Source organism: Stylophora pistillata, chromosome 6 (assembly GCF_964205215.1).
Source record: "Stylophora pistillata chromosome 6, jaStyPist1.2, whole genome shotgun sequence".
NCBI lineage: Eukaryota > Metazoa > Cnidaria > Anthozoa > Scleractinia > Pocilloporidae > Stylophora > Stylophora pistillata.
Window position 1 is genome coordinate 14169967 of NC_142524.1, and position 27090 is coordinate 14197056.

The following is a 27090-nucleotide window of genomic DNA, read 5'->3' on the forward strand; positions in this document are numbered from 1 at the left end:
TGTGTGGTTAGGATTTGCCTTTGCAATAATTCATATCATCAAGACGGCTGAGTAAACATATATGCCCCACCCCCAGCCAAGGGAAGAGGCCCTAGGAATGAGGTTTATATATTGAAGGAGATATCTGACTCTACTTCAAACTCATCTACATGTAAGAGGTGCACACCCAGTAGGAGATAGTAGAGAGAAAATGATAATTTCACAAAGAAATTGAATGAAAAATGTGTTAGATTGTCATAAAAGCTTGCCACGAATTTTCTTTCTTATCGTTGTCTTACCAGTATGACTTTCCTGGTGTTGCTATGGTTGCCATGCATGGCTGGTATGCAGGGTTTGTATCCTAAATCCAAGTGAAATGAGCACTAAGACCTCAACTGACTCGTCGATAAGGCAGATCCCTTATTCACTAAGTAGCGGAAATATGGAACAATGGTAGCTTTGGCACTTCCCTATCTTTGATATGTAAAATAGCAGAAAGAGACGTACTTCAAAACCAAATGTGTCTTATGTGCCATTCAAAGTGCTGTTTGGAACCTAACATGGTTTCTGAAAAGCCCCATGGGGAGTAGTCATCTAATCCATCCATTCATCCATTCAGAACGAAAACCACTTGCAAAGTAAATATGCACTTTAGATTTTAGGGCAATTCAGTTTGCTGTCCGCGATTTCAGCTTTCATTGATAGATTTTGCCAGGTTTAGACTTAGGCACTCTCTTCAAATTTTAATGAGCTTTGCTATAAACTGATGCAATTGAATATTTGGTCGAAGCACGACAGTATACCGCGGGTAAACAAAAGAGCTGGAAGGCGTTTGAATCAGTGCGCACCGCTCAATCAAGTTGTCATTTGATTTTGCCGCTTTTGTCGTGGTGCTGTCTAATGATGTTATGAAGAATTTAAAGCTAAGTCAAATAAATTTCATCAGTTAAAATTTTACAACTGACTTTCATTTCACTGGAAAAGCTCCATAAAATATCAAAACTACTTCTTAGGCTTGCAAACTTAAAAAAAACTTTTTGTACAGATTATCAGATCGCAATCGCAGTGATAGTTCATTCAGTTTCCAGTACTTTGATTGGTTTATCGCTCTTTTTGATGGGTTTCATGACAATCAGCGACTTGATTACAAAATAAGATTAAACATATCATTCTCTTTTTATCAAGCTTCCTTCATATTTGTGTCAGAAAAGCTACGCTGTCTCGTGATTTACAAAATTTTCTCGTGGTCTCCCAACATCCCACGTGGTTTATTAGCCGATAAACCGAGAGAGAATGTAGTTTATGGCTTAATTCTACAAGCCCTCTATTAAAACACTGCAATCAGATTAATTACGCTCCCCGCCATCCATTCCGTAACGTTCTTTATTATTTACTTAACAATTTGCCAACGGCAGGTGAATTTACCATAGGACAAGGTTGTCCCCTACTAGGTAAATTACCTTACTCTATCCCCTAAAAGCAGACAAAATCAAAACCCAACCCACTTACAAATTCCCATGCTAAAAAACAAACAAACACAAAAATAAAACAAACAGAAAAAAACAATATATATAATAGAAGGACTTAAGTTTTTTGACGAAAGACGGTAGTTCCTTTTCTGATCTTATGTTATCTGGTAAGGCGTTCCATATGTTACAGATTCTTACAAAAGAGGAAGCTCTATAGAGTGAGGTTTCAGCTTTCTTATTTTTTAGAAGAAGACCAGAGGCGCCACGGTGCGAGCGCCCACCACAAAACTCAAAGAGGTCGTTTCTTTTCAGATCAAGTTAAACCTAATTTGCATTTAAAGAAAAAGACAATGTCAAGATATTCCAGCCAATAGTTCAGGGGAAGTAAGTTCAGTTTTAATAGACGTTCCTTGTAAGAGAGGCCAGGATCTTTGCATATGAATCGTGTGGCTCTACGCTGGATGTTTTTGATCTCGACCATTGATGTGGGAGATTGGGGAGCCCATGCAGTTGGGACGCGTAGCAGAGATGTGATCTTACCAGTGATAGATATAGGGTATTCACAAGATCTCTTTAGAGGTCTTTTATACAGTTATACGTTTAATAAAACCTTGTATAAAACCTAACACAAAAGACAAAAAAAATTGAGTGCCTGTCAATTATGACATTCGCTCCGATTGATATATTATTGATGATGGACTCGGCCTTCGCTTAAATTAGTTATGACGCAATAGAAATCTTGAGCTCAAAATTTAATTGTTATTTTGCTGAAGCTGTCTCAATTCTTATTGACTACATGCTTTAATTCTTAAGGATACTAGTCCTTACGTCAAGCCTACTCACAGTAGTCTTCATTCGCGTAATTGTGACGGCATTCTCACAGACGTCATTGGGAATTTAATAGTTAAAGACAATCTTTTTCTAAGCACGCATACTGGATTCAGGATCATGTGGTACTCTTGATTTGCATCATCCCCCTCAGCCTTTGGCGTCGGCAGAAAGAAAAAAGCAAAGTTAAACAAGAAAGTGTAGAAGTCCCTCAGAACATTAGAGAGATTTAGCACCGCGTTTACGTGAAACTTGGACGGTATGAGTGACCATATGACCTTGATTTTCCCGCCATTTTTCACGTTTGCCAGTTGCGATTTGCCGTTTCTGCGTGAAAAAAAAAAAATTCTTTGGCGTTTGTCGTGTACGAAAGATTTTCTTCGCTTTTCCCTCTCATAGAGTAGAAGTCGATTGCTGGAAAAAGGGCACCAGAACCATGCACAAGGGCGCCTTTAAATCAAGCACAAGGGCGCCTTTAAATCCACCATGACGTGAGCTCACGCGAAGCTAAGGCAATAAGGTTTACGCTGTTTTACGTCAAACGTGAAAGGGCATTCTGGTGTTTACCGTTTAACCTAAACGCGATGCTAAATCTCTCTATTAATATGACTTTTATCAGTGTCACTGCTAAAGAAAACCAACAAATACTTTTTTTTCACAGATGATGTAAACTTTTTCTCTCTGATGCACCTCAGACAGTCGAAGAAATGCGGAAAGAAATCCATTATTATTTGCCTTCTTTTTTATCTGTTCACCATAAACAGCATGCTCTACCCTACTAATACTTCCTACCTACTCAATCTCACTCTATGTGTTATGTAACCACTATGTATAACTGAAAACCATGATATTCATTAAATTAAACATTGTTTCAAGGCGACAGGAACTACGTGGTTAAAGGGCAAATCCAATAGTTCAGGTAGCAACTAGTTCCTCTTTTGAAGAGTGTGGATTTTCCATCACAGGTGCAAACGTATCTCCGAACGCCACTTGCTTGTTCCCTCGATATAAGATTATACTCAGCGTTGTAATCCGTTGAGCATGTTACTGCCATTACTTTTGAATTCTGCCAACAAATAAAAAATACATCAGTTATTTTTTGTAGAAAGGTAATCACGTCATTACGAGGGTCTTTTGGCTTAGATATACTCGAGTTATTTTTCGAAAAACTAACAAACTTGAGCTGTAGAGTTTTAAAAGGTTTGCACGAAAGCTCTCATTCCAAATTGCACGAGAAAAATCATAAGATCACATTAAGTAGTATGCACAAGAGTAAAAGTTAGCTTTTCAAAATTTTGCAAAGGTAAAGCCTATATATCATTTGATTGTGCATTTGGTCAAACGAAAAGCGTTCACACAAAGAACAATTTTTAAATGTTTTTTTGTATAATGCATAAACTGCATTACTCTCGACCAATGAAAATAAAGACATTTTTTGGAGTGTACAAAAGCGACAAGATGCGAAGGAGGGCGTGCATTACAGCTCTTATGTCTAGGGTAAGAAAGGCTAGGTCCTAAATCGCTTTTTTGAATTTCTTCACCTCACAACAGCACTAGTGAAAGAAATCATTTAGTTCCCATTGATTCAGAAATACTCGTTATAAGTTCCCCACTTAATCTTGTTAAGGTCGTACTCATATATTTTGGGAAATGTCAAAGGGGTAAAGACAAGTTAGATTTAGAAATCCCTTTCTTTATTTACTATAATTCATTATTCTTTTTATCTATTAATTTATCTATTCATTATTATGATGTAAGTATAGATGTACTTACAGTTGGTTCGTCAAAATGTACAATTATTTTATTGCTACCAGGGGTCATAGTACTACTTTTCATTTTAAACTGGCATGCGCTGAGGTATGATGATACATCACGACCCGCAGGTCCTTGGCTCCCGTTGTAGCCAGGAGGCCCGACAGGACCTGGCATCTTACTAACGTTCTTGACCTAAAAAACAAAGATAACATATTACAACTACATTCACCCCTTTTCCCTTTTTACTTCGTCAAAGTCTTCTTAATAAAAGGAAAATGTACTGTTGATGAATAAAGACCTATTAAGGATTATACAGTTATAATTCAACGATGTGATTTATTTTTTAAAAGCCACATTTACTATACAGAACTGGGGTAATAAAAATTATGGCGTCGTTCCCATGCCTCCTAACCGGGCGCTCGTGCCAACTGAGCTACGAAACCACACTTTGGGAACGACGCAAATTTAAGAGGGTTTTCTCTAGAAACTGGGCTTTATTTGATTTCAATCCGCAGGTCAATTAACAATTGGTTCATGCGTCAGCGTGCGTTCATCGAGAGTTAAAGCACGCGGGAAGTTTGAAGAGCACGAAAGATACGTAAGAGTTGCTCGTGGGGCAGCCTCGAGCAACTCCAGCTTCTTGATTGCTCTCCAAACTTCCCAAGTGCTTCAATTCTCGATGAACGCATAGCTGACACATGAACCAATTGTTTTTTAACATTTTAAACGCTGTAGTCGACGTATAAGGGGCAGAAATTCTCTCTTCTACGCTTTAATGCGCTGTTTATTTTGTCTCGGAAAAGTATTTCGGTATGCCTCAACGATCTCGCCTCAGATTGGTCAAAACCTGACAGGTAAATTCATGCGTGTAAATGAAATTCATTTTCCGGCAAAATACAAAATTCTCTCATGTGAAAGAAAAACAAAAGTGCTGTTTTATTATTTAATTTACAACAGGCCATATCCCTGCTTTCGCATAAATGAAAATTCGACTTGCAAACAGTTCAAGGAAGGAATCGCAATCTTCCTAAATATTTCCACGTTTACGACACAAAGGATTATTTCAGCATGCATGTGCCTTCATGGAAAAAATGTTTGGAAACATTTGAAGCTAAAAGACACAAATTGAAGTCAACTTCTCCGGCTGTTATCTGAACCAAATTTTTTCGCGAGGCATTTGTTTGCTGACTTTATCAGAAATTGAAGCACGCTCGCGCAATTGAATTTAATTTCACGAATTTACAAGCTATTATAAATGAAGTTTATTCCATTACAAATTTATAAGATTTATCCGCCAATGTCCAAGGAATATGAAAACCCTCTAATTTTGCCTTATCATCAACGGGTGGTTTTGTACCTCAGTTGATAGTGGCGCCCTAAAAGTATCTGGGAATTTTTTTCAAGCTTTTCTCCTGTAACAGCTAGCACTGAAGCTCATCACCTGCGAGTACCATGGTTATCTCTAATTAGTGACAGCATTGTTAAAATCTCAAACTAAAGAAAATCTGCAGACACTCTCATTTAATATCTCATCTTAAAATGTTCGCGAATTTTTTCAAAATTCTAGCTATTTTTCTTCTGGCTTAAACAGAAGCTGCCTGAGGCTACCAAGTATAGCGTGCTTATTTTTAATTTGTAGTGAGGCTTTGAAGTTTTTTGCCTGTATTCCCTTTGCATCTGAATATCGATGTATTTACAAATTAAAATACACTAAATGCATTTAATATTCTTATGATTTTTGTGATAATAACTTTTAGAGTAAAAAAATCCGAGGGTCTCTTGACAAACGTTTGCAAAGGGGTACTTGGAAGGACAAACAAATAAATGAAACAGCAACAAAACAACGACGAAAAACTACTGTGTTTATGAGTAGAACAGGTGATCCATTTAGGCAGTCTCCAGAAATAGTGTAAGAAGGTCAATTACAGTCTTAAAATCTTATTATAACATAAATCACGTAAAAAGCGCACCCTAATTGGTCAATTCAGTGTCTAGTATTTGCCCATGGGTGTATGCTGTTGACGTAGGCAAATGTTTCCAAGTTAGCAAATGTTTCGTAAGAAACTGTTTGCTGTGCTGTGAAACAAATAGTAAACACCAGCAGCGTACACTAAGGAGTTATGGATGCACTTGGGAGGTTTGCTAAGCACTCAAGAAGCTATAGTCGCTTTCAGCTATCGCCTCGAGCGACTCTTACCCTTTTTTCGTGCTTAGCAACCTTGCGCGTTCATCCATAACTAGTGTACACTGTGGTGTTTACCATTTCTTAACTATAATTCATTTTATTACCTTCTGATCCAGTTTAAAGATTTGCTTTTTAAAGTCCAAAAAATTCTGATGTACAGTTCCGTTAAGGAAGAACCACAACTCTGCTGTATTTTTCCCCTAAAAAACAGATATTGCAATTGAGTAACACAGCAACATTTCAAGACAATGATTGCATATGCATGTATGTAGCAGTTTCTAGACGGACAAATACGACGGTTCTCCTTTTAGTAGGAGGTTTGATAATCCTTTGGACGAATTTCCTGCAATATATTTCAAATATAATAACGAAAAAATGATAAAAATGCCAATAGAACCATTAACCCATAATCAATAAATAAATCAGTCAAAGTATCTTATTAGAAATATTCGCAAGTGAAATTTTGCTGTAAATTCTGAATGACTGACTGAGACTTACTTCGTTTTTCACCTTTTCCAGTTCTCTCTTCATCTGCCATAGAGAATAGACCTAATATTAGCTGATGTGGTGAAAGCCACGCAAAGAGAGTGTCCCTTTTTGAATTGAAAGAGAGATATAAGCAGTTACCAAACAGTTAGTGGGAAACTTACGTCAGCCAATACAACTTCCAGTTCCCTTAGGTTTTTTGAGACCTGTGACACCAAAATATGAAACAGTGATTGCGATTAAGTGATCTTTTGTTGTTCAGTGTTTTTCATCAGTCTCTCTTCTACTTTAAAGCATCTTTTTTCCATTCTCGATGCAGATCATAGAGAATACAAGAATAGTGATAGTAATAACGAAGACGTCGAGGCTGATGACGACGACGGCGACAAGGACTTACAATAGTTTGACACATCTAGGTTCTCTTACATTTTAAGAATAAACATTTTAATTCCTCGCGTAGTTTTTCTCTTTACGTTTGAGTCAATAACAATCTTGACAGAATAAATGAGAGGTAAAGAAAAGGATAAGAAGGGATGGAATAAAGCAGAGTATGACAAAATACAGTCAGAAGTAAAAAACATGGTTCCATGTCATTTTCTTCAGAAGTGTTTGTCCAAATAAATTTGAGACTACCATAAATATATATTTTAGGCTAATAAAGATAAGAAATTATTCCTACCGAGGATTCCCTCAGCGATGAAAGGTTCTTTTTCAACTCTTGTAGATTCTTCTTAATTTCTGACATTTCTAAATTGGAAAAAAGATAAATGAATAAACAATTAGTGCCGCTGAGTTAGTTCTTTCAAGAAGACTTAACGCGTTAAAGTAGACTTCCAATTCCAAGCTTTATGATGATTGACACCTTAGTCCTTCACTTCATTTGGCTAGGGTGCACAGCTACAGCCAAAGACTGTATTCCAAAGTGTGGCCCTATGAAATACTAGGTTTCGATAAAACATTTATGAAAATACTTAAATAATAATTTCATAGCTTAAGTATTCCATGAAATCCGAAGCTGTCAGGCGTGAATTGCTCAAGATAAAATGGAACATCGAAGAAATTTCTTCTAATTTACTTCTAATCTGCTCTTTATCCTGAAATTAAACAAATTATATGGAGGTCTTGACAGAAAACGTTAAATAAAATTGAAGCGTATTCAACGAGGGAAAAGGTTTCAATATATTTACAACTTACGAGCACATGGCATTGCTTGACAACCTCACACAAAGATAGGGGGAGACTGGAACCAATACTACTCAGTCTCTACAAATACACCACATCTCCCCCTTTCTTGGATCGAGCTACAACGGAAATAACAACAAAGAACGAGGTCCGGAAATAACAACAAGGAACGGAGTCCGAGAACATAGTTCAAACAGTCCATGTAAAAACTCCAACATTAACTAGGAATGTCTGATGACAACAGTTAAATGTACGGAAGTCCCAGCATTACTTCAGATAGACTCTATTAGTCTATCCGGAGCTCTTCGCCCCCTGGAAGATCGGCGAAACGGGGTGGGGGCCGCTTCCACGGACTGGGGAGGAGCCGTCGCTGGTGCCTCCGCTGTTACTGCCGGTGTTACGTCCTGCTTTTGATCCTGAGCTGAATCTGTTTCAGCTGATACACCTTCTTGGGCATCAGGTTGTACCTGGGGTTGTCCGGAAATATCCGACCTGACCGGAATAGCCCATGGAACCTCCAAGGACTGGTCCTGATACTCTCTCTCTCCACCTGGTTCTGATGGCGACCTGCCCATGCCGTCCCGTCTCACGTGATCGACGTGACGTTTCCACACTCTGCCGTCATTTAATACTATTATGTACGACTTGGGTCCACTTCGCTCAACTATCGAACCTTGCCACCAGGTGTCCTCTTTTCTGAGGTCTTTCACTGAAACTCTGTCCCCGGGGTAAAATTCTCTGAACTTGGCATGTTCGTCGTGCGTGGCCTTCTGCTTTGCTTGGGAATCCATGACCTTCTCTTCTAAGTTTGGGCGGAGAAGAGTTAGCCGCGTTCGTAGTTCGCGACCCAGGAACAGGCTAGTGGGTGTTCTGCCAGTCGTGGGGTGTCTTGATGACCGATAGGATAAGAGGAAGTTCGCAATACGTTGCTGAATGGAAAGTTTGCTGCCCTTGCAAGCCTTTAGGTGGTTCTTGAACGATTGCACCATACGCTCCGCTAACCCATTGCTCGCTGCGTGATAAGGTGCTACCCGTACGTGTTTCACACCGTTCACTTTTAGGAAATGAGCAAATTCTTCACTGCGAAACTGCGGCCCGTTATCGCTAACGCAGTGAATTGGTATTCCGTATCTGGCAAATAGTTCCTGTAAGATCGCGATTGTCGCTGTTGCTGTCGTGTTTTGAGGCATGTAGAAAATCTCGGGCCAACGAGAATGCGCGTCAACAACAATGAGATAATGTTTCTTTTCGTACTCAGCAAAGTCAATGTGAATACGGTGCCAGGGGTTGCTAGGCCACAACCATGGCACAAGTGGAGCCACAGCGGGTGATTTCCGAACCCGTTGGCAACTACCACAGCCTCTCACCGTCTGCTCAATTTCCAGATCAATGTTAGGCCACCATATATAGCTACGAGCTAACTCTTTCATACGGACGATGCCCGGGTGCCCTGTATGTAATTCCTCCAACATATCATTCTGGTACCGTGTAGGAATGATAACCCGTACTCCCCACAGCAAACAATCCTGCTCGATAGACAATTCGAAGCGACGATTAAAGAAAGGTTTTAGGCGCAAGTCGTCAGTGTGCTGAGGCCAACCATGTCTCACAAGTCCCAGCACCTTGGACAGCACAGGGTCTACCCGTGTCGCATGACCGATTTCCTTGTGCGTGACGGGCAATGAATCAATCAAACGCTCTTCAACTCTAAACACTGCGTGTTCGCCTCCTGCTGTTGACGACAAAGGTAGGCGTGATAAGGCGTCGGCGACCGCATTCTGTTTGGATGGAACAAATCTAATGTCGTAATCAAAGGCTGCGAGCATTATTGCCCAACGTTGTAGCCGCATAGCCGCCAGGGATGGAATTGCCGTTTTGGCCCGAAAATCCGCTCTAAAGGCTTGTGGTCGGTAAGGATCGTAAAATGTCGACCATAAAGGTATAGATGGAACCGCTTTAATCCAAATACAATTGCCAGAGCCTCTTTATCAATCTGACCGTACCGTTGTTCGTGTTCGTTAAGCGTTCGCGATGCGTAAGCGATGGGACGACGTATGCCATTGGAATAGACGTGCATTATAACCGCGCCTAGACCATAAGGCGAGGCGTCGACGGATAGTTCTACAGGGAGTTCTGGGTTGTAATGCGTCAAGGTAGTTTCTGATGTGAGCGCTTGTTTCACGTTGCCGAATGCTTGTTCACAATTGACGTCCAGTTCCACGGTCTATTGCCCAACAATTCATACAGAGGGTGCGCCATAGTTGATAGCCTCGGAATAAAGTTGCTAAGTGCTGCTAGCATTCCCAGGAAGGAACGTAATTCTGTCACGTTACTTGGCGAGGGGGCCTCCCTGATAGCTTTAACCTTTTCGTCCGTCAGCTGAAGGCCCCCTTCAGAAAAGCGTAGACCAAAGTATACCACGGAAGGTGCCAAAAACACGCATTTGGGAAGCTTGACTCTTAGCCCGTACTTCTGAAACTGCTTGAAGACATTTTCTAAATTACGAAGGTGTTCCTCATCGTTGACCCCTCCTACCAAAAGATCATCCATAATCACACAAGTTCCCTTCAGACCTGCAAGCACTTGCTCAATAAAAAAAGTTGCCAGATAGCGGGACTGGATGAAATGCCAAATGGCAGACGCGTATATCGAAATAGGCCCTTGTGCGTATTGATCGTGCATAGCTGTTGAGAGGCCTTATCCAACACCAATTGTTGATAGGCGCTTCTCAGATCGATCTTGGTGAACTTCTTCCATGTAGAAACTTTTCCCCGAATCTCGTCCAACGTTGGAATGGGGAATTGTTCCGTCTGAATTGCGGGATTAACTGTACCCTTGTAGTCCCCGCAAACTCGTACTGACCCATCGGTCTTAGGAACGCTGACAATGGGTGTGGCCCATTCACTGACTTCTACTGGCTCTATGATCCCCTCCTCTTCCATTCGCTTCAATTCTTTCTCCACTGCGGGCCGTATTGCGTAGGGAACTGGGCGGGCTCTCTGAAACACTGGTTTCACGTTTTCTTTCAAATGCAAGGTGGCTGTTACCCCTTTTACTGTACCAAGTTCTACCTTAAATATTTCTGCATATCGCTCCTTTAGGTGCTCAATTCGCTCGTCATTTTCCTGTCCCACCGCTAGTTGGCCATGCGAGGGCGAAAACAAGTTGTGCCAGTCTAAGTGGATCTTCGTCATCCACGCCCTACCAAACAGTGGAGGGGCGTGCCGCTTAGCCCGAACAATGAGTAACGGAAGAGTCATCTGCTGGCCATTATAGGCTACGTCAACTAGGACTTGCCCTGCAACGTCTAGAGGTGTGCCGGTGTAGGCATGGAACGAGCGATTGACTGGTCGTAGTGCTAGGTATTTGAAGTTCCGCTCGTAATCCGCGTAACTCATAACAGATGCTCCTGCCCCAGTATCCACTTCCATGAGAACTTCAACATCCTCAATCCTGATTGGGACCTTAATAGCGGGGGTTGAGATCTCTGAGCCCTGTATTTTAGCCTGGGACGATTCATTTACGCCGAAAATAGAACCGAGGAACTCATCTTCAGTTCCCTCTGGATCCTGATCTGTGTGGCGGACGTGCTGATTTTCTACCCCTTTTCTGTAAGAAGGCCTCATGCTACGACATTCCGATTGACTTATTTTATGACATTTATAACACTCTGCGGTTTTGTATCTACAATGCTCATGTGTGTGGTTCGTTAGACCGCAACGATTACACCTTTTCGGTTTTGTTCCGCCTTGGGCGTTTGCACCGCGATGTCCACTTGGTCTTGCCCCGAGATTGCGTGACAGAAATTTGTCACGCTGGACTTTGTTGACACGTTCGTCGGATTCTTCTCCGTGTGAACCTCCAAGATTACGAACGTCCTTGTGTGCAGCTTCTTGTGCAACAGCAGTGTCCACCGCCTCTTGGAACGTAAAGTTTCGCGATAAAAGTTTCTGCTTGATTTGTTCCGAGTGCAATCCACAAATGAATCGATCGCGTAAACTTTCATTCAGTTGCTCATTTGTGAATTCGCACGTCCCTGCGAGTTTTTTTAAAGTTCGCACATACTCAGAGATTGACTGACTTGGTTTTTGACAAGCTGAGTGGAACCGATATCTTTCTGCTACCGTCAAACGCGTAGGCCTAAAATGTGCACGAAGGAGTGTCGCCAGCTGATCAAATGTTTTCGTGTTGGGGGCATCCGGGAACGCTAAATCTTTCAATACTCTGTACGAAGTGCTCCCAATCGACGTCAGTAAGATCGCCCTGCGTTTGGCTGCGTTATCCTCATCATCATTGATGTCATAAGCCGTGAAGTACTCTTGAAGACGCTCCAAATAACTCTCGATGTCTTCGGTTTCAGCGTCGAACTCGTTGAAAGGAGGTCTGCCTGCCATTCTCCCGACACTTTCTTCAGTGAAATGTAGTCGTTTTGGACTTCTCGAACGTATTTCCGAATAGCTCTACGCTGGACAGAGTTGCCTTTAAAGCCCACGTGTGGGTTTTGGGAATCCTCGTCGCCACTGAAGCGTATTCAACGAGGGAAAAGGTTTCAATATATTTACAACTTACGAGCACATGGCATTGCTTGACAACCTCACACAAAGATAGGGGGAGACTGGAACCAATACTACTCAGTCTCTACAAATACACCACAAAAATAATCACATTTCAATCCAAGAAGTTTCTTTATAATTCTTGGCATACAAAATAACTGTATTGATTTGATCACATTGTTAACTCAAAAGTCGCATAGGCAGCCAGAAGCTTCTATCTTTCAACGCTCTTTGAACTGAAGAGTACTAAGGGAAATTAATTTTTTTTTTTCGCATGACATCTCATCATTATGGTATATTGCCTTTTCCCACTTCAAAATAAATCACTATGAATTTTTTCTTACCGCTTAAGGGGTTAATGGAGTCTCTAGTCGCCGAAACATTGTTTCTTGATATCGTCGATGCTATGGCTAAAACCAATGTGGCAGCGGCTGTCAGGAAGGAAGTAACCGCAATGACAGTCACAGCAACAAGGAGATACCGAAATTTTACTTTTTCTGAATCCTTATATAGCTTTTCTCTCACTCCTAATCGTTCCTGGGGTCTCTGCTTTCTAACAATTATATCTTCGTAGGTTCCATCCTCGTTTTCTCCTTTGTATTCCATCTCGAAACATACGTTTTCTTGTCTAATTTCGGTTTTGGTCTTCATAAGCTCGCTTCATGTATGAAGCTTTTGGAGAGAGAATATCCTCAGTTGTTTTCGATCATTGAGACGTGCAATCTTACTAAAGCCAATATGGCGACCAAGAGAGAAAGCAGTAGTGTTTACACCACAGTGACCTAAAAAGCGTAATGATTCGTGCTCAACCAAAACATGTCTGATCACGTTACATCCTTGATACCGAATCAAGTGAAATATTAGTAATAGAAGAAGCTGAGCTGAGCGGTGTCTAAATGAAAGAAAAATATAGTTTTAATCCTCTTGAGACCGCCAAGATGCCTTGATAAATAGGAATTGATATTATGTTTCTGAAATTTTCTGACCTTTGGGGCATCATTCTCATCCAGCAGAGCACAAAGCTTTGCCTGTTTAAAACGCAAATATTTGTATTTTAAGGGGAAATTTCTCCCTGGGATAGGTATTTATGATCAAAAATTTTGTGCAGATCTTCCAGTTTAGTCGAAGCACTCTTTATAAGCGATTCTCATTAAGGGTACTCTCCTAATCCTGCCTGGGGACTGTTAATTCTAACAATTTCAGCCTCGTTTTCTCGTCTGTTTTTTCATCTCCATTTGTGTTTTCCAGTCTGATTTCTGTCTTGTTATTTATAACCTCGCTCGTATTGTATGTAGCCTTTGGAAGGAGATTACCGCTCTGATCATGACGGTGTGCAATCGTACAACAGCCAGAGGAGATACAGTTGTTCTGCTATGGGATGTAATTAACGCGACGAGACTAAGAGAGCTTTCATGTGTCTCGTGACTCTTTCTCAAAACATATCTGATCACTTTTTTTCATTTATGTACTTACTCGCGTGAAATATTACTCAGATAATTTGGTTTTATCAACTGAGTTGATAATGTAAATTTGCCACCGCAAGGAGTCTAAAAGCTGACGTTTCGAGCGTTAGCCTTTCGTTAGAGGGGCTAACGCTCTGAGGAAAGGCTAACGCTAAAAAATCAGCTTTTTCACTCTTTACGTTTACCAATTTAATTTATCAACTCAGTTGATAAAACCAAACTATCTATTTACACTCCTCCCATTCATGCGGCATCACAGTCTCTTTTGAAACTTACCCCTATATGAAATATTAGTCTTGCCTAATTTTCGTCGTGTTGTTCAAAAGCTTGCCTTAATTTATGTAACTTAAAAAAAAAAAAAAAAAAAGGCTTAATTTTTTTTTTATCATAATGGCATGAAATATTAGAAATACAGTTGTTCTAATATGAGATGAAATGTGATTAGGAAAAAAAACCAGATGTCATATGTCAACCACGGTGGCCAAAAGGACTTCGTGATTCTTGCTCAAAACATGTCCGATCACGTTTTTTTCCTTAACACTAAATCACGTGAAATATCTTTAATTTCAAAAGACAAAATTTAAATAGATTTAATTTCGATTCTTTGACACTCGGCTGCCTAGAGGTCAAACAAAGTGAAAATTTCACTTTAATTACATAGGACTATACTTTCATCTCATAAAATATGATCCAAAGGCCTATCCTGTCTCACATAGCAATTATTGAGGCATATTTCTTATTTATCCTTTATAAGCCCCCCTAGGACTTTTGTGAAATAAGTATCGTTAAGAAGCACTGATAATTTTTTTAGCTTTAGCGTTAGTTAATTTACTCTATAAATGTTGTTGTATAGCAATTGTTGAGTAAATACCAAATTTAATTCAAGATAAGGTACTGTTGCTTTTTTCCCCTTTTTTATTTTTTTTTTTTATTTACTTTTATTATTAATTGCAATTATTTTTGTGTTACAGAATATGTTTGAATTATTGACGTGGTACAGTAATTTGGTGATTTTTATAAGTGCAGTGTAAAGTGATCTTTTTTAAGTTTGTGTTAATAGGAAAAAGAAAGAAAATTAAAAAAGAAAATGATAGTATGGCCCACGATGGACGGCGATGCTTTCTATATCGGTACAAAATTTCATGCGGCTGCACTCCCACTCTTTAGAATCTTTACCAAAGAATCTTTCCCAAAGTATCGTGATGAAATATATATTCACTTTGGTAGAAAAGAAAATTCAATGATTTGTATGAAGCTGAGTTTGAACAAGCAAGGAAGGCTACTATAAAAAAAAAATAGTTTTCTTATTTTGAAAGATATTAAAATGTCGTAAACAAAATTCGTGGACGTGATTAATTGTCACCAGCTCGATTTGAGCCCTAATAGAGAAGTCGACAGTGTGTGCATCAGGTCTGTATAATTAGACAATACGCGTCATGTGGTCGTACTGTTGCCGCGCATTGATTAAATGACTTTAATGATAAAAACGATGATAAAAAGAATAATTGTAATAACTGCTATATAATGACTATAATAATGACAATGAAAACTTCATGATTGGTTTGATTGTACGATTTCTATTTAAATCTCGTTAAAAAAAATTGCGAACTCTTTTTTCCACTGCGTTCAATCGCTTTGCTGCGACTCTTTGCATCAAACGAAAGCAAGAATCATTCTCAACCAAAAGTGTGATAAAATCCCTACTTCTATTAGGTAAACATTTTTTTATAACATTGTTATGTAAAGTTACACTTTGTCCAGGCTCCTTAGAGGATACGTTTTTATATATAAGTTATACTCAGTGCCGTGATCCGTTAAGAATGTTACATCTATTATCCTTTTGATTTGTCAACAATTAAAAAATACATAATTGTTCTGTTATCTATACAGGTATATGATCACGTCATTACGAATACAATTTTCTTTGGATAAGCTGGAGTAATTTTTGCAAACGCTAACAAAATTTGTTAACTTTTAGCCTGCGAGTGCCCATTGATACCAATTTGTTCTAAAATAAAGTGTGTATTAGTCAGATCTAGAGTTGATGTTGCTAGTTTCTGTTTCCAAAATAAATCGCCCGTGAGAAAAGTGAAATCAACACACAATGCAATACTTAAATTTTATTATTTGAGTTTTTTACGAAATCTTTTAACACCATTACTAGAGATAAACCTTCAGAGGAGCATAGTCTCAATGTTCATGACAACTTCGTTTCTCCTGTAATCAACCTTGAGCCTTTCGAACCCTTATTCGAGAAACACGTTACATGTGGTGTGGTACTTAGATTTGCTGCGTTCCAAGAGCAATGAAGTAGGAACGTAGCCTGTAGAGCAGGTGTAATTTTGGCAAGGGAGTGCTCAGTGTATCCTTAGAGAAACGATGGCCGTCATCTCTGATCTTGATGAAAAACCAAGCCTTCCTCTCGCGGGCTGGGGAGAGAAAGAAATTTGCTCCGAGGGGAAGAGCGACAGTGAAAAAATAAGGAGGGAGCTGAGGGTAGGAGAGCGAATACTCGCCCCTCCCACCCCCACTTAACCCCCTACAGGCGACCCTAACTACAAATTAGATATAGCCGGTTGAATAAATGATCGAGAGCTTCTTAACGTTAACTCGCCCTTGTAACACGCCTGCACTGCCGGCTGAGAGGAATGATTATGATTTCTCTAGTCCTGCTCAGGATACATGATGTGCCATAAATGACAAAAGACTCACTGTGCGTAGTTGGTGTTAACATTGGTAATTACACAGGAAGTTGTTAGAGGGCGGGAGGGTATAATTCACCAACACTCACAAAAAAAAATCTTAAAAAAGACTGTAATGGCATTTGTTTTCCCGTGATATCTCATATCATATTCCTTTCAGAAGTTAGAGATCATTGATGATATATACTTCACTTTCTGAAAGAATAGAGTCACACTGAGAACAGGCTACGTCAACTTGAATATAAGTTGGACCGAGTCAAACACCGCACACAGCTGTTGGTTAAGCTAAATCCATGGTAATAAGACATACGCCTACATCAACATTTGGCAAGTATTGCAGCAATAACAGCTATAATAGACTCTTCTCTCTCGAAATTTTTTAGCTCTTCTTTTTTCCTTGAGGAAAAATTATCAATTCAAATATGGACAAGATAATTACTAACGCTAGTATCCAAGGCATCCTAAAACTAATGCTGACCGCTCCTACCCTCCTTTTATTCAGGATCATGCCTTTCACATATTATACCTCTAAGTTGTCTAGCACCAATTTCCTCTCGAAACAAACAAACAAACGTGACATCCCCGTCTGTATCAGAAAACTTTTCAAGTTTGTTGTATTCAAATTTGACAAAATAATACAACATGATATGATACTCTCATTCGATTCTTGGCTCCAAAATGATTCCGCAGGATAATTCGTGCCCCTCGTCATCCTTGGCCAATATCAAAGTCAGAGTAAAACCTTCCTAAAAAAGGGGATTCAGTAAGGACAGCTTCCGATCCGATTTAAAGATAACAAATTAATCTATACTTACTCATGGTAAATGACGACTATTTTACAAACCACTTCGTATCCGCCTATAAGGACATAATTCCTGGAGTTACTTGCCCAAAAATATAGGGGACGTGTCAAACTCAGAATGTTTCGAGATTCATCATTTATAGAGATTCATTCGCGGTTATTTCAGGTTGAAATGGGTGGACAGACACGTACATACATACATACATACATACATACATACATACATACATACATACATACATACATACATACATACATGGGTTACATAGGTTAGTTGACCAGTCCCCATAGGGGCTTTTCAGGGCCAATTCCCACCCATCCCACCCCAGGGGAGGACATCCCCGACACACTAGTCTCGTGGGTGGGAAATTAACGTCCCCTAACCCTTAGCCCTGCAGGAGACAGGGCCTACGGTTTATTCGTCTTTATCTGAGAAGATTAGAATATCTATCCATTTCTTGATTATAGAAAGGTAGCAAACTCTCCTCACCTATTTCAAGACCATGAGTATTGGTCCGGCCGAGGCTCGAACCCTTGACCTCCCGCACAACACAATCCGGCGCTCTAACCAATTGAGCTAACCAGAAGGCGGTTGAGTTAGGTTTGTTTGGTCCGTTTGAACTGAGATAGATAGTTTGAGATAGATAGTTTATTTAAATATACCTAGCAGCCTTGCGGCTGAATTGCGTATATTACAATAATGTAATTAAATAAATAAATATATTATATAACGTATACAAGAATATTCAAAATTATAACAATTAAAAAATCTATGAGCTAAAACCTATCTAAATTTAAAAGCTATATTTACATTATCTACATAGCTGTAATCTAATAATAAATTTTGAACTTTTTCTGTGGCTAAAAGCAAAGCAGTTTCTTTGTATCGAAAAAAGTATAGCCCCTCCGATAATGTGCCCGGCCAAACAAACATAAAATGTTATCAAACAACAAACATATGAAATACATATATATGAACTGCGGTTATGAAACGTATATGTGCACGATCCTTCGCAGTAAAGCACTATTTAAGCAATAGTGAAAATCAGACCTGAAAAAAATTCAGGCCTGTTCGGGATTCGAACCACTGACCTCTGCGATACTAGTGCAGCGCTCTACCAATTGAGCTAACAAGCCAACTGGGAGCAGGCCATCAAATTAATTCGACATAAACCCGTAAGATGATAAATCAAACAACAAACATATGAAATACATATATATGAACTGCGGTTATGAAACGTATATGTGCACGATCCTTCGCAGTAAATTTATCGTTAGCGCCCCTTTCGGTTGGATCTGGACAGTGTCTGTATTTGGATCTGGACAATGTTCTTTTTATTTTCCCAGATTGCTTTGTAGTGCATGTAGTTTTCTTAGTTATTTTCCCCAAAAATGGCGCCGAGGAAAGGGTTTTCGACCTTCTCTCGCGTCGTCAGAGATGCTTTAAGCGAGCATAATTACTGGTATGTGCTCACAACAGAATTTTGTGGAATTACTCCTCTGCAATATTTTAAGCAATCGCCGATCCTGACAATTTTTCCAGAAGATTTCTGCCGAATTGAAAGCGACAAACTTCGGCTTCTCGATGGGCGCCCCTTCGTAAACAAGAAAAATTCCAGTGCATTTGAAGTTGTTTGCTCGTCTTTTGGGCTTGTATCGGTTATTCTGAGGGAAAAAAGAGGTTCTGAAGAAGGAGGATCCGCCGCGATTTATAAAGTTAAAGAATTTTTGAATGGCTTGGATTTGAGTTCCCACAAGGGAAACGGCAACGACTTCAATTGCGAGCGACTACGTGCAGCTCGGCGCCTTACAATGACCCCTCAATTCAACACTCCGCCTAGCTAGTACGAAAGAAATGCCTGTCTCGGTTCATTTGACTCCTCCAAACAGTGGCAGTCTTAGTTCTCCTAATCTAAAGGAGATTTATGAAAGGAATGACTTGGAGACCCCAGAAAAGACTTTCCTTATTAAGAAAAGTGGTAGCCGCGTTCTCCAAGATGCACAAGGTATCTTTGAAAGGAACCGAGAAAATTTATGAACGGTGCTTTCCAGCATGTGTGCTTTTGGCGATCCTGAGGCCAAGGCTATTGTAAATGAGGTTGTGGAACATGTGGCCCTAAAGAAAGGAGTTAAACGGACGGTGGAAGAGCTTGTTGGTGATGAAACATTTTCCTTATACGTGGAAAGCCTCCGAGTTCCAGATTGGGTGCTATTATATTTCAAGACCAAGGCAAGGGTATCTGGTAATACTTGGCAAGCTGTAATCAATATCACCAAACTTGGAAGGACAGGGGTAAGTAAGGTCTGTTATTATTTATCAATCTTAAGAGGCTTCTTTTGGAAAGGATATGTCTGCACTCAGATCTAATTTATCCCAACTTGGAAGCAGTTCCACAGTAACAAATTCAATGCTTGAAAGTGGTAGAAGAAGTGCAAGTCTCATTATTATTTACTATTACTATGATAATAGCTAATTTTTTTAAACCTCAGTTATATCAGATGTATTTTTCATGTTAATTTTGTTGTTTAATTTTTCTTTTGCTTTCTTTCTTTGGCTTCTGTTTTAGAAATCCTTTGACACACCAATATTGTTGAACCTTAACCAAATGAAGGCGGCCAAAAAAGTGATCTTTGGAGTTTGTAAAGAATACATGGATGTGAAAAAGGTGCCTTCTCCTTTACAAGGTTATCAGGTGGATTTGTTTCCTGTTTTGGAGTTGATTGTCTGCAAGCAAAGGCTGCATAATGTGTGCTCACCAACTCTCAAACTTCTGATGAAGATAGATGGAAGACCCTTTTGTGGTAAATACTGACTGTCAGGTTTGTCTGCTGCCATAAATTATAAAAAAATACCTTATCTCGGATTAAGTGTGTGGTTGTGCATAATTTTTGTTCCCATGAATGAGAATGAAATAATAACCATTTCTATTATCATTTTTTTATGATCAGGTAGAAATCAGGTATTGGTAGGTCTGGTTCCCCGTCTTAACCCTGTTTACGACGTACAGAGTGCAAAGTCTGTTTACCCACTGGCCATTGCGAATCGTAAAGAAAACAGGTTCATCATTAATTTCTATTATTTTATGTTACTAAAATACTTTTTCTCCTTTGCTTGACGTGGTTACAAAGTTTTTAATTTGCACAGTAGAGACACTTTCTTATAAAGCTTTCCTTACTGAAAGCCTATAGTTTTATAGAAGATATATGTTACAGTTTTCATAGTTGTATTGTTGACTCAATTTCCCGTACTGGCTCTAAGATCTGACAAATGTAATATGCACAAATACACACACACACACACACACACACACAAAAATACCCACGCATTATGAATTAAACAGAAAGAGGAAAAAAACTGCAAATCCTTTTGCATTATAAGAACATTACCCCAACATAAGCTCTGAATAAACAACAAGTTTCATCGCTTGTCTTCATGCCTAATGTTATTTTGATAGGGAAAGCCTGAAGGTACTTTTAAAGGATCTAAATGAACAAAAGAGAATCATCAAGAACCAAGGAATTTTTGTTGATGGTATGAAGTTCAATGTAGAATTTGATGGTAAGATGTTTCTATCATTTTGTTACATAATGGTTATTTGCAAGAACATTAACCTTAATCTTTTTAAAAGGCAGGATGCTGACTTTCTTTTTAGAAACTTAATTGAGGGTTTTTTTTTTTTTCATTATCAGTGAACATTATTTTAAACAGTAAGTTAATTTTCTACATGTACTGGGGGTATGTCATATCATAATTCTTTATTGCTGTTGTTTTTTTGTCATATCTTAGTTTCATTGGACTACAAAACACTGATCCTTCTTTTGGTAAAGAAAGGGGATCTTGATTTTCAACTTGGTGGTCGAGGGGTAGATGTAGAATTCTGCTTTATATGCAAAGCAATCAGGGTTAGTATTTGTGTTGGTGTACATGTGAATCAATGAGCATTTTTTAGTTGTAGTTCATCAGTTACAATACACAAGCTACAGTCTTCTCTAATAATGCAACCAAAAAAGTTTGTAAGATAATATTAATTTATTTTGAGGTAATTTCATTTCCCATTAGGGTTGCAAATGTCATGAAGTGGCCCCAGATGAAACCTGCCTAGAATGCCTACGAAGCATTAGTGTAACATAGGCAGGTATACTTTAAGTTTAGCCTTTCATGATCATTATATAATGCACAGGCTTATGTAGGAAGTGCTTGAGGCCTTTTGGGTACCAAAGTTGATGCATTGGTAAGAGCAGCTACCTTCCACCATTTATTTATTGCCATGATATTCATAAGACTATTTATTTTTTAATTATAAATAATAATAATAATAAACTTTAATAATGTGTCAGGGGTATTTAGCTTGAAGCTATTTGGGGACACAACTTGGAACGTTGGTTTTTGCGGAGGGAGGAAAACCGGAGGACCCGGAGAAAAACCCGCAGAGCAAGGATCAGAACCAACAAACTCAACCCACATGTGACACCAGGTTCAGGAATTGAACCCAGGCCATAGTGGTGGGAGGGGATTGCTCTCACCACTACGCTATCCCTGCTCCTCTTGGGGTACCCATTTACAATAAAATTATTGTAAATGCACCATTGTTGTCCATAATTTGCAGATCAACTGGAATCCGGGATGATCTCCTTTTTCTCCTTGATGAAGAGCTTACTAGCATTCAGTTGTGTGCACTACATATGGAGATGCGCAATACAGAGCAGTTGCTTGCATCCATTGGTCTGATTGCCTACAAGATTGGTTCACTTCCAGAAGCCAATCAAGCCCTGAAGTGCTTTGGCCCAGAGTCTTTTCATGGTGATAGAATTTCTGTTAAGAAGAAGAGTGGTCAGGAGTCTGCTATTTCAAAGCAGAATATTCATGTCAGCTCTATGTCAGGTACATGAGTGGTCAAATTATTGGCTTTGTGTGTATTTTACAATTGATTCACTTTGTGGGTATATCTATTATTTTTCCCATTGTGATAAAACACATTTCAGGTCCAACAGAATTTAAAATTCTTCAAAACCTTGAAGAGATTGTGGGATTCTCCCTTCCGCTGGACAAGTTGAAGCTCTCCTACACAGCTGTAAATACAGCTAAAAATTTGATTCTTAATTGTGTTACATTTTGTCAGTCCCGTGTTGATCTAAGTCTTTGATACCAGAGGTGGCATTGGCAAGTACCTTCACTTGTGGTTAAACAGTTCTTGTTTATTTTTCTTTAAATTATGAGGTGCGGTTTATATTGTGCAGCGCGCAGATGTTTCGTCGGAGAGCGCTTTTGAAATGGGCACCATTTGTAATTACTTGCTTCCTTTTCAATTTCACAGTATGCGCTAATTACCTTTCTTATTTAGTATTTAGTATTTTTTACCTTTCCTATTAATTGTATGTAGAAGTCTGTACTTTTGGGTGGCACACCCTAAAGTGCAGTATAACCCAGCATTTTTGTATTTTACACTCTTTCTATCATCTTATTAAGTAGACTGTAATTTAAGGTGGCACACCCAAAAGTACAGTATGACCCAGTATTTTTGTATTTTTACACTCTTTTTATGATTGTAGTCAATAGACTGTACTTTAAGGTGGCACACCCAAAAGTGCAGTATAACCCAGCATTTTTGTATTTTTACACTCTTTCTATGGTTGTAGTCAATAGGCTGTACTTTAAGGTGGCACACCCAAGAGTGCAGTATAACCCAGCATTTTTGTATTTTTAAACTCTTTATATGATCGTAGTCAGTAGTCTGTACTTTAAGGTGGCACACCCAAAAGTGCAGTGTAACCCAGCATTATTGTATTTTTACACTCTTTGTATGATCATATTCAACAGGCTGCACTTTAAGGTGGCACACCCAAAACTGCAGTATAACCCAGCATTTCTGTATTTTTAAATTCTTTATATGATCGTAGTCTGTACTTTGAGGTGGCACACCCAAAAGTGCAGTATAACCCAGCATTTCTGTATTTTTAAATTCTTTATATGATCGTGGTCTAGTCTGTACTTTAAGGTTGCACACCCAAAAGTGCAGTTTAATCCAGCATTTTTTGTACTTTTATACTCTTTCTCTGATCAAAGTCAATAGGCTGTACTTTCAGGTGGCACACCCAAAAGTGCAGTATAACCCAGCATTTCTGTATTTTTAAATTCTTTATATGATCGTAGTCAGTAGTCTGCACTCTAAGGTGGCACACCCAGAAGTGCAGTATAACCCAACATTTCTGTATTTTTAAATTCTTTTTATGATCGTAGTCAGTAGTCTGGACTCTAAGGTGGCACACCCAAAAGTAAAGTATAACCCAGCATTTCTGTATTTTTGAATTCTTTATATGATCGTAGTCTGTACTTTAAGGTGGCACACCCAAAAGTGCAGTATAACCCAGCATTTCTGTATTTTTAAATTCTTTATATGATCGTAGTCTGTACTTTAAGGTGGCACACCCAAAAGTGCAGTATAACCCAGCATTTCTGTATTTTTAAATTCTTTATATGATCGTAGTCTAGTCTGTACTTTAAGGTTGCACACCCAAAAGTGCAGTTTAATCCAGCATTTTTTGTACTTTTACACTCTTTCTCTGATCAAGGTCAATAGGCTGTACTTTCAGGTGGCACACCCAAAAGTGCAGTATAACCCAGCATTTCTGTATTTTTAAATTCTTTATATGATCGTAGTCAGTAGTCTGCACTCTAAGGTGGCACACCCAGAAGTGCAGTATAACCCAACATTTCTGTATTTTTAAATTCTTTTTATGATCGTAGTCAGTAGTCTGCACTCTAAGGTGGCACACCCAGAAGTGCAGTATAACCCAACATTTCTGTATTTTTAAATTCTTTTTATGATCTTAGTCAGTAGTCTGGACTCTAAGGTGGCACACCCAAAAGTGCAGTATAACCCAGCATTTCTGTATTTTTGAATTCTTTATATGATCGTAGTCTGTACTTTAAGGTGGCACACCCAAAAGTGCAGTATAACCCAGCATTTCTGTATTTTTAAATTCTTTATATGATCGTAGTCTGTACTTTAAGGTGGCACACCCAAAAGTGCAGTATAACCCAGCATTTCTGTATTTTTAAATTCTTTATATGATCGTAGTCTAGTCTGTACTTTAAGGTTGCACACCCAAAAGTGCAGTTTAATCCAGCATTTTTTCTACTTTTACACTCTTTCTCTGATCAAGGTCAATAGGCTGTACTTTCAGGTGGCACACCCAAAAGTGCAGTATGACCCAGCATTTCTGTATTTTTAAATTCTTTATATGATCGTAGTCAGTAGTCTGCACTCTAAGGTGGCACACCCAGAAGTGCAGTATAACCCAACATTTCTGTATTTTTAAATTCTTTTTATGATCGTAGTCAGTAGTCTGCACTCTAAGGTGGCACACCCAGAAGTGCAGTATAACCCAACATTTCTGTATTTTTAAATTCTTTTTATGATCGTAGTCAGTAGTCTGGACTCTAAGGTGGCACACCCAAAAGTGCAGTATAACCCAGCATTTCTGTATTTTTAAATTCTTTATATGATCGTAGTCTGTACTTTAAGGTGGCACACCCAAAAGTGCAGTATAAGCCAGCATTTCTGTATTTTTAAATTCTTTATATGATCGTAGTCTGTACTTTAAGGTGGCACACCCAAAAGTGCAGTATAACCCAGCATTTCCGTATTTTTAAATTCTTTATATGATCGTAGTCAGTAGTCTGTGCTTTCAGGTGGCACACCCAAAAGTGCAGTATAACCCAGCATTTCTGAATTTTTAAATTCTTTATATGATTGTAGTCTAGTCTGTACTTTAAGGTTGCACACCCAAAAGTGCAGTTTAATCCAGCATTTTTTGTACTTTTACACTCTTTCTCTGATCAAGGTCAATAGGCTGTACTTTCAGGTGGCACAACCAAAAGTGCTGTATAACCCAGCATTTCTGTATTTTTAAATTCTTTATATGATCGTAGTCAGTAGTCTGCACTCTAAGGTGGCACACCCAGAAGTGCAGTATAACCCAACATTTCTGTATTTTTAAATTCTTTTTATGATCGTAGTCTGTAGTCTGGACTCTAAGGTGGCACACCCAAAAGTGCAGTATAACCCAGCATTTCTGTATTTTTAAATTCTTTATATGATCGTAGTCTGTTCTTTAAGGTGGCACACCCAAAAGTGCAGTATAACCCAGCATTTCTGTATTTTTAAATTTTTTATATGATCGTAGTCAGTGGTCTGTACTTTAAGGTGGCACACCCAAAAGTGCAGTATAACCCAGCGTTTCTGTATTTTTAAATTCTTTATATGATCGTAGTCAGTAGTCTGCACTCTAAGGTGGCACACCCAGAAGTGCAGTATAACCCAACATTTCTGTATTTTTAAATTCTTTTTATGATCGTAGTCAGTAGTCTGCACTCTAAGGTGGCACACCCAAAAGTGCAGTATAATCCAGCATTTCTGTATTTTTAAATTCTTCATATGATCGTAGTCTGTTCTTTAAGGTGGCACACCCAAAAGTGCAGTATAACCCAGCATTTCTGTATTTTTAAATTCTTTATATGATCGTAGTCAGTAGTCTGTACTTTAAGGTGGCACACCCAAAAGTGTAGTATAACCCAGCGTTTCTGTATTTTTAAATTCTTTATATGATCGTAGTCAGTAGTCTGTACTTTAAGGTGGCACACCCAGAAGTGCAGTATAACCCAGCATTTCTGTATTTTTAAATTCTTTTTATGATCGTAATCAGTAGTCTGCACTCTAAGGTGGCACACCCAAAAGTGCAGTATAACCCAGCATTTTTGTATTTTGAAATTCTTTATATGATCGTAGTCAGTAGTCTGTACTTTAAGGTGACACACCCAAAAGTGCAGTATAACCCAGCATTTCTGTATTTTTAAATTCTTTATAAGATCGTAGTCAGTAGTTTGTACTTTAAGGTGGCACACCCAGAAGTGCAGTATAACCCAGCATTTCTGTATTTTTAAATTCTTTTTATGATCGTAGTCAGTAGTCTGTACTTTAAGGTGGCACACCCAAAAGTGCAGTATAACCCAGCATTTCTGTATTTTTAAATTCTTTATATGATCTTAGTCAGTAGTCTGCACTTTAAGGTGGCACACCCAAAAGTGCAGTATAACCCAGCAATTCTGTATTTTTAAACTCTGTATATGATCATAGTCGTTAGGCTGTATTTTAAGTGGCACACCCAGAGACGCCCGTTCGTGAACAAGAAAAATTTTAGCGCATTTGAAGTTTGGATGGCCGAGGGGTTGGCGCCTATTCAAGGAAATACGGTATATAGATTACTTGAGGCTGTACGCGTTATTTTGTGTTGTTGCATAATTCATGTTATCTCGTATTGCCCAGTTTGTCAGGAAATCAGTCGTTGTCGTGTGTTTACGTCCTACAAAAACGTTGCATCGGAAATTTCATGATCCAGCTTCGCAAAGAAATGTACCAGCTTTTGTTTTGCCTTGATTTATTCATTGATTTTTTTTTTTCACAGCATTTTGTGTTTTGAAGTTCTCTTCCCGTCGCGGTTTGCAGGGCACCTTCTAGCAGTAAATGAAACTGTTTTATAAATTTGTGTCTCAAATGACCATTTATTATTGTCGCTCTGCTGTAGGTAGGTGAAGAGCTCAAAGAGCAGAACAGTTTGAGTCACAAGAATTTCTTCACGTTATATATCCCAGAAGCACTTAGGTATTACTCTGAATGCCAGGACTT

The 27090-nt window shown here is 38.9% G+C and overlaps 1 protein-coding gene and 1 pseudogene across 3 annotated transcripts; one reads left to right on the top strand and one right to left on the bottom strand.

Annotated features, from left to right (window-relative positions):
* Positions 1 to 2028: 2028 nt before the first annotated feature.
* LOC148728381 (uncharacterized) lies at positions 2029 to 13252 on the bottom strand. Of its 2 annotated transcripts, XM_088763133.1 has the most exons (7): positions 12782 to 13251; positions 7382 to 7449; positions 6867 to 6908; positions 6715 to 6747; positions 6321 to 6416; positions 4050 to 4223; positions 2029 to 3342 (listed from the first exon to the last, which is right to left on the bottom strand). In XM_088763133.1, the coding sequence occupies exons 1-7, from the start codon at positions 13086 to 13088 to the stop codon at positions 3163 to 3165; spliced, it is 900 nt and encodes a 299-aa protein (XP_088619259.1). In that variant the 5' UTR covers positions 13089 to 13251; the 3' UTR covers positions 2029 to 3162. The 2 variants fall into 2 exon arrangements, with proteins under 2 accessions (XP_088619259.1, XP_088619260.1); XM_088763134.1 differs by lacking the exon at positions 6867 to 6908 and having other exon boundaries at positions 12782 to 13252.
* A 5999-nt stretch (positions 13253 to 19251) lies between these two features.
* Positions 19252 to 26946, top strand: LOC148728382 (uncharacterized; annotated as a pseudogene). The gene is made up of 10 exons (XR_016002447.1): positions 19252 to 19697; positions 19972 to 20206; positions 20354 to 20462; positions 20860 to 20963; positions 21192 to 21307; positions 21465 to 21540; positions 22012 to 22286; positions 22623 to 22688; positions 26542 to 26657; positions 26870 to 26946. The product of XR_016002447.1 is annotated as an uncharacterized LOC148728382 (transcript).
* The last annotated feature ends 144 nt before the right edge of the window (positions 26947 to 27090 follow it).

Bases quoted from the DNA above. Each gene is read 5' to 3' on its own strand.
- LOC148728381 (XM_088763133.1), bottom strand. From the start codon at position 13,088: ATGAAGACCAAAACCGAAATTAGACAAGAAAACGTATGTTTCGAGATG. The intron at 7,450-12,781 runs GTAAGAAAAAAT...TTTCCAATTTAG, and splicing joins CTCCATTAACCCCTTAAGCG to AAATGTCAGAAATTAAGAAG. The intron at 3,343-4,049 runs GTAAGTACATCT...ATTTGTTGGCAG, and splicing joins TACATTTTGACGAACCAACT to AATTCAAAAGTAATGGCAGT.